General features: G+C 38.0%; 1 protein-coding gene across 1 annotated transcript in view; it reads right to left on the bottom strand.

Annotated features, from left to right (window-relative positions):
- Positions 1–1,564: 1,564 nt before the first annotated feature.
- LOC130868123 (killer cell immunoglobulin-like receptor 3DL1) overlaps positions 1,565–10,417 on the bottom strand; it is a 46,754-nt gene continuing 37,901 nt past the window's right edge. The window contains 5 exon segments of the mRNA XM_057760372.1: positions 1,565–1,708; positions 2,216–2,365; positions 6,415–6,701; positions 8,597–8,902; positions 10,083–10,364. Coding sequence (XP_057616355.1) covers positions 1,565–1,708; positions 2,216–2,365; positions 6,415–6,701; positions 8,597–8,902; positions 10,083–10,364 — 1,169 coding nt within the window.

Here is a 10,417-nt window from a genome sequence, read left to right as displayed (position 1 = left end):
GTGTAAGACATGTAATCCAAACAGATATTTTACCCCAATTAGCTTTAGGTCATGGGGTTTTATAATAGCTATAAAAATCATATTTAAGATTGTTCCTGTGTACATACTCTGTATGACTCTGGTGAGATGTGAGCAAACATCTGTTGATCCCAGATAGGGTACCCATGACACATCCAATAAATGATCCACCCAGGACTATTTTGGTGAACTAATGCATTTACTAGGATTGTTTACAGGATCATGATGATATGGATGTGAGTGTTTCTTCAGAGATTCAACAGTCTGGCCACTAACACATTTTAATAAAGCAGAGACTTTCATTCATATCCTGACAAACAGTATACATCCGAGACAAGGGATTCTAAAATGCAGTCCCCAGACACCCCAGTCAGGTGATTTTAAAGGCAAACTTTTACATTCTGTCTACACGAAAACAGAAGGCCATCTGGTACAAAGAAAGCTTTTATTTCTAGAAACAGAAAGAACAGCTTTCCTAAAATTCTACATGACCAGTCAATTACAAAAATGAACCACTAGCAAGCTTTAACATTTCAAGTACAATTTTGATTTATAGTTCTCTTAAGCACAGAAATTTAAAATTTTTAAAAATAAATGTAGCCATCAATATAACACTAACCATCCTAATGAATGAGGAGATAATTAAAGGTGGCTGACCTTCATAACCTTGTGCCAAAATGGGTAGTCAATTGGAGGGTCTTCTCTGCTTTGCTATCATAATTACACATACATTTTTGGGGAAGACACTGGTAAACCTGTGTGTGAGCCTTGTATGCTTCAGGATCTTCCTGATACTTGTGAGGTTTTGTTTACTACCTGAGTCTTAATTCCTCTTCCAAAAGGCTTTGATTGACATGAGTTAACTTTTCAGAAGCACAGTAATAGAAATATGGGAGAAGCAGATGGTGTCTTACCTGAGTCACATTTTAGAAAATATTTTTCAATAGAGAAGTCTATATTGAAAGATTAAGGAAAGACATGGATGCTTCTGATAAAAGAATATTTTGACAAAGAGCATTTTGGATACACAGAACAGTATATGCTAAAACCCAGTGTTAAGTGTGGGCTTCTGGAAGGATATCAGCAGTAGTCAAAAGTCAAAATAGGAAAATGGGTGTGATTATGATCAAAATATAGATACATATAAGAAAATGTCATGAGAATCAGTGTGTTGTATAACATTATTACATATTAATAATATATACTAATAAAAAGAATGAGCCTCTTGCTGATATGAAATTCAAGTAGGTCCAGGAAATACAGCTAGTTAGGCATTACAGGTTGGCATAAATGAAAAAGATTATACAGAAGGTATATTGACTTATGTCCAAAGGAAAAGTGATAACCACAATACTTTTAAATAAAGAAAATCCACATTCAATTCTATGCTGGAATAATGATGGATGGTCCTGAAGTTAGAGACCTCTGCCCTTTGATTCCAGCAAATGTTAGTTTTTGCTGCCAAAAGGGCTGTGTTCTCCACAGAAGAATTCTTCATAACTTCCTTTAGAACTCACGTCCTATAGACGTCTTTGTTCTCAACTTATCATTTCACAACTCCCATGTAAACACTGGTATCTGTAGATAATTCCTGAGGCTTCTTGCAATTGGGCATGATCACTTGTTGTTTGAATGTCCCATGAACAAATTCTGTGTATGTCACCTCCAGCATTTCTTTTCTTTCATGTTCCTAGAAAGAGGTAAATGTTAAGTGATGTTGTATGCACATGTTATTACAGAGCATGAGGGAATGCAGGCCTCATCATATACGGAAGAGGGTGGGTACATGAGGGCCTACCTGTTGCATGTCCTTCTTGGTCATAGATGGCTGCATTTTTAGGGGCAGAAGTAATTAGTAACATCTAAGAAAGCATTACTGCAAATTCATTTCAAATACCAATGTATTAATGAGAGATATGGTAAAACCCAAGTTGGCTCTTCTTCCCCAGAGCAGAGTCAGCTGTTCTGCATCTCTGTGTTCTAAGCTCCATCTCATCATATTGCTACACTACCAGTTCCCTCTTCAGTGCTCCTCTCTCGTTCATAAAATGTCTCCTGATGGAAAGAACAAGGGCTTATCTTTTCTATTGGTAAATCCCTACCTCTGTGACCCTGTCCTGGGCTAAGTAAATGAAGACCACACACCTGCATTCTTCCAGGCTCAGTTTCTCATGCTACTCAGATGACACTCACTGACTTCGTCCCGATATTTACTCCTTTTGGCAGAGTACCAAGAATGAATAATGAACATGAGGAAGATAGCCACCATCAAAAATGACACTCTAATCAGAATATGCAGGAGTCCGTGATTATCTGCTGAAAGATATAAATCCAATAAGTTGTCAGTCTTAGGACTAGTGAATTATATTGCCTAATATTTAATGATAGAAGGATAAGTAATAAACTATTAATTTTTAGGACAAGATTCTTGAAGAAGAACTGCTCTTATTCAGCTAAATGCACATAGTATTAAACTGATTCCTAATGGCTTCTCTTTAGACTACTATATTAATGCATCACTCAGCCCTCAGCACGGAAGTTTCTGTTTGCAATAGGTGATCAGTACAGATACCCACAACTTGCTAAAGTGCAGAAAATAAAACACTGTGGAATGCTTGGCTCTAAATGGGACATTTACATCACTTCCACTTCTACAAATCTTCAGTGTTCATTGTGGAAAACAGCTGGGCCAAAATTAGCTAAATGAACTTGATTATAATTACCAAGAAGACTGTGTTGTGAACACATGCGGACTGTAGTGGTATTTTGAAGAGGGATTCCTCACTGTATGCTATGAATACCATTAGTTAATAAGAAGCTGTTTTGGGCCTGTAATAGGGTAGACCAGAGTTGGGTGGAGGACTAAATGAAGGCTGGGAGAAATAAGGTGGATGTGCCAAACACAGGTGCCGGAAACTTTACCCAGTAAGCAACAGCCTCGTGGCAATACACAGATTACTAGAACTGGGTTCAATTAATATATAAGAGTTAGTCAATAAGAATCTAGAGCTACTGGGAACCTGAAATGATCCTATCCTATACTGATGAATATCTTACATATCACCTTAGAACCTTCATCTGGCGATGGATCAAGATAGAGACAGAGACTCAATTTGGAGCAACGGTCTGAGCTCTTAAGGTTCAAATGAGGAGCAGAAGGAGGGAGAACATGAGCAAGGAAGTCAGGACCACGAGGCGTGCACCCACCCAGTGTGACAGTGGAACTGATTTATTGGGAGCCCACCAAGGCCAGCTGGACTGGGACTGAATAAACATGGGTTGAAACTGGACTCTCTGAACATGGCGGACAATGAAGGCTGATGAGAAGCCAAGGACAATGGCACTAGGTTTCGATCCTAATACATGAACTGGCTTTGTGGGAGCTTAGCCTGTTTGGACGATCACCTTCCTGGACCTAGATAGAAGTGGGAGGACCTTGGTCTTCCGGCAGGGCAGGGAATTTGTACTGCTCTTCAGTATCGAGAGGGAGGGGGAATGGAGTAGGGGGAGGAGAAGAAGAATGGGGATAGGGAAAGGGGAGTGGGGGGAGGGGCAATATTTGGGAGGAGGGGGAGGGAAATGGGAAACGGGGACAGGTGTAAATTTTAATTAAAAAAGAATAAAAATAAAAAAAACAAACAAACACATAGCTTGCATAACTTGAAAAAAAAAAGAATCTAGAGCTAATGGGCCAAGTAGTGATTTAATTAATACAGTTTCTGTATGATTGTTTCGGATGGCTGGGAAACAAACAAGTGGTCTTCCTACAATAACATTTCATTTGTAATTAATAAGTAAAGTTTGCCTGAAGATCAGAAAGTAAAACAGCCCCCTGGTCAGCCTTACAGACCAGGCAGTGTTAACACACACCTTTAATTCCAGTAATTATATTAGTTTGTCATAGAAACATGGTGGTGCATACCTTTAATCCTAGTGGTGCAAGCCTTTATTCCCAGCCCTGGAGAGGATTATAAAACGGGAGAAGACAGCTCTCAGACATAGTCTCATTCTGAGATTCATGGAGGCAGGATCACCATTTTGGACTAGGTTGAGGTAAGAGTCAGTAGCTGGCTGCTTTGCTTTTTAGACCCTCAGGTTGAACCCCAATTTCTGTCTCTGAGTTGTTATTAATCATGCCTCATAGGAAAGTTGCATGTTTGTACTCAAAAGCAGTTGTGACAGAACGCACAAGATCAGTAGATGCTCAAGCCAGACCAAATCCCATCATGCAGTGGGGATGTGGACATCAAGTCCCACTTTTAGTCAAGGAGATATAGGCAAACAATAACTACTGGGAAAATTAGTTTCAAGAGCGTTGCTACAAGTAAGGTGGCCATGAGCCACTGGTAGGTCACATATCCACGAATATATGGGCGTCAAAAATTGAACTTCATGGATAAAAAATATATCAGAGTTTGGTAGGTAGGTCCAGGAGGAGGTGAGAAAGTGGGTGAATATGATCAAAACACATTGTTTAAAATTACCGAAGAAATAATACGTATAAAATTATGAAAAATAAGAAATTAATGGCATATATCATATTACTATGTGTTCTGTGTTTTAGCATATAAAATTCTCATAGTAAATATAATATGTATATTATATATGATATATGATATCAATGGCAGTAAGGAGGAACCTTTCAAAACACCCAGGGCTCTGTTACTATCTGCACTACAAAATGTTTTATGATTATTCTTTAGCTATATGTTCCTATGGCTTCAGAGTATAAAATCCTGAGCAGACAGTCCTTCACCTTGCATGAAGAATTGTGCAGGAGGACGGTGCTGATGCAATTCCATTGCCAATCAGCATCATTCCTTTAATTTGTCAGACTGGAATATCATGAAACTTCAAATTTATCTCTTGCAGCTTACTTATATGTAACTTCTACTTCATGTGACTTGTGCATGAGTGTTCCTTCTCATCAACTTTATACCACTAACAGGAAAAGGACAGAACAAAATGTATAGATCATGTGTTCAAAGTCTTAACCTGAGATTCACACCAGTGCTCAGCCAATCTGCGTTGGAACTTATAAATCTACAACATCCCTGAACCAAAAATAATTCTCCAAAAGGAAAAATGTGAAGTCAAGGCTATTCCATCACAGATTGTGTTTGTGTAATATGTTCCCTTCTGTTTGCTTTTTTACTCTTTTATGACTGATCACCCATTTCTAGGATAAACAGAGTTAGTATTAGCACTTCACTGTTGTTTGGAAGGAAGTGAAATTATCCTTTCTGATCACTTACAGGGGTCTCAGAAGCAGAATTAGAGGTGATGAGTCGCTAAAGAACTCATTCTGCCCCTAATTAACTAATGATTTTTGCAGAGTTTGAGAATCAGAGAAAGATATTGAGGTGAAGATTACAGAGCTGTGAGGCCGCTGACACAGCACATGACACCAAGAGATTTTTTTTGACTATGGTTCAAATGAAGAAGAGGAATAACTTACTCACTCGTGTAGTGTGGTTATGTGCATTAAGGACAATTTTGGGTTAAATTACAAGAGACTTGGAACAGGAGAGGGAGAGAGAGGTGGTCAATGATGGTGTCTGTCTTCCTCTTATGGAAAGTCCTTTTAGGTTGGTGACCAGCAACCACTTCACTCCTCAGTTCTGAATATCAGTGTGTTACAGGATGTCTTTATGTGATTCACTTAAAGAATGCCACTCTGTCCTTGGATTTCAAGTTTTTATGAGAGAATAGGAATACTGTGGAGAGATCTTTGTGACTGAGATATGAGGAGGACTGCTCCATATCTGCTCTGCTCAACTGATCCCAACCTCATCCAGTAAGAGTCTGTCCTGCCTTCCTTCTATATTTCTCTTGTACAGAGAGGTCCCAGGGTGTTTGACCAAGCAAGGTAAGCATTTATTGAGAAGCTCCCTATCTATCATTTTGTAATCTGATACCCTTTCTCAAATTTCACTGCTTTTTGAAAAGTTTTAATTGAAATATAAATTAGATCCCTTCCTACATCTTTTCATCTCTCCAAACCCTTCCAGATATTCTTTCTCCAAGATGTCCCATACTCCCCACCACTCTTAAGTTGACGGCCACTTTTTCTTTGATTATTTCTGTTCTATGTGTTAATGTGTATATATATTCTTATATTGTGTGATGTCTTATTTATATAGCTTGCTGAGTACATCATTGTTTTAGTACACACACCACACACACAGACATATATGCACATATATATGTATATATACATATATATGTATACACACACACATACACACACACACATAACAGGACTCATGGCAATGCTTCTTTCAAACTTTCTATGAGATTTTCTCTCCATCATCAGTAGAATGTTTTTCACACATGGCTTTAGGATTTTATTAGTCTCAAAACATGAGATACTGATGAGGTTTTCTTACCTATGACAGGAAGGTAAAATGGGTCACTTGGGGATGACCACACATTGCAGGAGTTCCTGAAAGAGCCATAGCATCTATAGTTCTCTTCCTGTATCACAGGATCAAGAAGGAAGTTGGCCTGGAATGTTCCATTGTGACTCTGAACTGCAGGCAGTCCAAGTACCTGAGGTACCCCTTTTCTGGACAGATGGAACATGTCAAAATGATGATCAGAAGTGCAGGACAAGGTCATGTTCTCTCTTGGCATCACCACAGGGCCCATCATGGCTGACAGAGTAGGTTTCTTGTATAAACCTGGAAGGAAAGGGGCAGAGACAGTTAGAGTGGCAGTTCCTTATCAGTGTGCTCCTTAGTGTTCCATTTTCCTGCTTCCATTTCTGTGATCTCTCTCTCTCTTTCTCTACATTTCTCCCTGCCTCTCTATTCCTCTTCCTTTGCCTTCTTCAATCTTATCTGTGTCTCTGACTTCACTGTGTTACACAAGCATTCTTTCTACCATTTTGCTTTTTGAGAGTTTCTTTGTCTAGTTGCATTCATTGGATCATGACTTGTGTCTTTTAGAAGTTTTTTATTAATATATTTTAATAGTATTTATTAATTGACTTGATTATGAAATACTTTTACATACAATGTATTTTGTTCATTTTTCCAAACTGTTTTGCTTTCTTAAAATAGAGTTTCTTATTTCATGCCCTCTTTGTCTTTTATTGTTTCTATACATATCTATATACTTATGACAGTGTATTATTTATCATATTAACACTATTATTTTATATTGTTCTTCAACTTCTTCTGATTCACTTCTCTTTCCCACGTGTTCTTCCTTATACCTTCAGGTTTTTCAAATGTTTTTTCAATCAAAGGGTATAATTAGAGGTACTTATTATTTTGTTTTAATTGGGACATAAAGCAATGGACTTCATTAAGACATCATCATACAGTCCATTCTGTTCATTTTCTTCCCACCCTATTCCTGTATGCCACTTTTGCTGGTTCTTCCTGGCATTGACCCTTCCATGGCATATGCATTCCTCCTATTTTCCCATCCCTCTTTGTTAATCTCCTTCCCTTTCTCATGGTTTGTTACCAATTTTATGACCTATAACTTCCTTATTCTATGTATATTAAAAATGTAATTTTTAATTACATTTAATTACATTCTGTGTAATTCATTTTCTATCTTGTCTCTTTTTCTGTATCTGTGTTAATGAATCTCTCTTTTCAAAGGACAGAATATTCCATAAATGTGTTTGCTTCCCTTATACAGGGGCCATGATGATCTTCCCTCCTTTGTAATATATTTACTGTTCAAGTGTAACCTATCATCTGCCTCCCTATCTCTGCTTTGAACTATCCAATATTTGCCATTATTACTTTATCTTTCAAATATTTCATTCAACCTTAAGACTTTTTGCAGGTTTTCTCTTTGCACACATGCAATGCTTACTATTTCCTCAACCCTTTCTATCTCTGAGTCTTTCTCTCAGTCTCCCTGCCTGATGTATTATTTGTATTTATTTCCATTTCTCTGTATTATTTGTGTCTGTGTATTCCAGGCAGAACCACTATAGGATTTCTTTTACCCATCCTAGATAACTTTGTTTGGAACATGGGCTGACAACAGTTTGGAAATGTAGAGAACAGACAGCAACTGGTGGTCTCCTCAATTACCCAGGATTATGCTATCCTTGGATGAATAACCAGTCAACCACAAGAATGGAAGTACTGTCAAACTAGATAAAAATTTTATGGGTGTCATCTGTACCAAGACCTCAGATCTCATGAAGAACCAACCACACTCAACACATAAACTTGGCTAAGACACAGAATATGTCTATGTCTCCAGAAGATGTCTTGTAGACGTAGAAAGTAAACACAATTCTGAATTGTTGAGGACATTGAATATTAGTAGAAGGATGATATTGTTATATCAAGCTCATCAAATTACTCTTTTCTCTTTACCTCTAGTTATGGATTTTTTGACATTCCTGTATCTGTGCTTTACATTATAACTAATGACCTTTTCTTGTATTTCTGTTTTCATTGTCTATGTCAGTAATATACTTCCACAGGCTGCCTTTCTCTAAGTTTCCAATACTCCTATTTCCCACAACCTCCCAGGACTTCTAGTCAATAGAATAACTGTTCTGCATCACAGAGAGGATTAGGACCAGGTAGCACCCTCTTACCTGTAATCTTTATGTCAACAGAATCACTGGATTCAGACCACTCATATGGTGTTTGGTGGTAAGAACCATAGCATGTGTAAGTCCCAGCATGGTCAGGTGTCACAGGACCTATTGGGAATTTGGCATAGGACATCCCAAGATGAGATTCTGCAGAGAGCTGATAAGAGTCCTTGATTACTCCCATTCTATGTGAAGTCAAAGTGAAAGTGTCAAACGTAATCTCTGAATGGCACTTCAGTGTCACCTTCTTTCCTAATTTTACCAGGGAAGTTGGTAGGGCCAAAAGAAAAGGCTTCCTGTAGATTCCTAGGAATAAAAAGATTGTGAGTATGAACCTGCTATCAATCTATGTATCCCAGAATTCCTATGCTATTTTCCCCCTTAATATGTTCTTCCTGTTAGTGTTTCAGTATCCTTTCCTTTTCTGTTTATATGTCTGCTTTGTACACAGATTCTCCTATCTTTCTTTGACTATTTCCCACTTATTTGGTCCTGGTAGCAGCACGATATTTTCCAATTGATTTATTGTGAATGCATCATTTGAACCTGTCTACCATAGCCACTGCTGTCCCTTCTTAAGTTCAGGAAATGCAGAAAACATGGCAAGGATTTTAACATGCTCCTCCATGAGTCATTTTGAGATACCTTGACCAAGTGTGATTCTTGACAAGATAAGAGAATCAGTAGTGAAGGTAGGTATCAGCCAAATACTTCTGACCTCTATGGTTCAAACTTCTCCAAGGCCTTCCTGATCTAGAATCATTTGCATTGTTTCCTTCTAACATGTTGATGCATTACCTTCCTTTACTATTTTCTGCACATCCTTTCCCCAGCCTTTAAGTTGTCCTTAATATGGGTCTCTGTATTCTTACCAGTCACTACAATACAATTATTACCAATGTGATTCTTAAAGAGAGCACAAGTGCTCTTGTGGCCAGAAATCAGAAACAAACTCAGGTAACATAAATCAGTTTTCTGCAGGGATATGTTACTGTTCAAATCACTAGAAAGGAATCCATTTCTTTTTGCCTTGCATTGTTTTAGAGGCCCGATGAATTTCTTGGGACTTGGAAACTTCCTCAACTATCAGAGTTAGAAGTAGGGTGTCCCCCTTATAATGCTTTGTACTGCACACAAGTGGAGCAACTGATTTTACTTATTCTGTTTTTTCAACACTTGTGGTTCTGCAGAGTCAGGATAATTGAGGATATTTTCCCATCCTGATGCCATCTTGTTGATAATGAGTTCCATCTTCAGGCCCAAGTTTTTCTTGTTTTATTCAAGACTCATTAAGCTTCAGGGAAAAGAATATACATGGCCTTGGGTATATTGTTATGCTCATCATAGTCTCCAATTCCTTGTGTTGAATATTCCTTTATAATTCTGAGACTCTGACTAAAGCCTGTTTTACAAATTCTAAGGTGGGAATAGTTGGTGGAATGGAAATACACAACAAATGATGTGGAAAACAAATATGATCTCTGACCTGAAATTATGATCTTCAGAGGCTCACTGTATGATGAGAGTTCATCATGGTATTGATTATAACTATAGCATCTGTAGGTTCCTGCATATGCTGGAGTCACAGGTCCCAAGAGAAGTGTCTTCTGGAATATTCTGTTATGGAACTGAGGAATAGGAGTTCCATGTTCTTTGTACAGCTTGAATCTATTAGACTCACTGTGAGTGTCACAAGTAAGGGTCACATACTGTCCCTGAGAAACAACATGGCTTGGCCAGGCAGACAGTGAAGATTTGTTACTAATTCCTGTAGAAAAATACCCAGAGTAAAATATTTAGTGATCTACCTTCATTCCTGAG

This window comes from Chionomys nivalis, chromosome 2 (assembly GCF_950005125.1).
Source record: "Chionomys nivalis chromosome 2, mChiNiv1.1, whole genome shotgun sequence".
In the NCBI taxonomy this organism is placed as follows: domain Eukaryota; kingdom Metazoa; phylum Chordata; class Mammalia; order Rodentia; family Cricetidae; genus Chionomys; species Chionomys nivalis.
The sequence above is the reverse complement of the archived record's forward strand: the minus strand, read 5'-3'. Positions and strand labels throughout refer to the sequence as shown.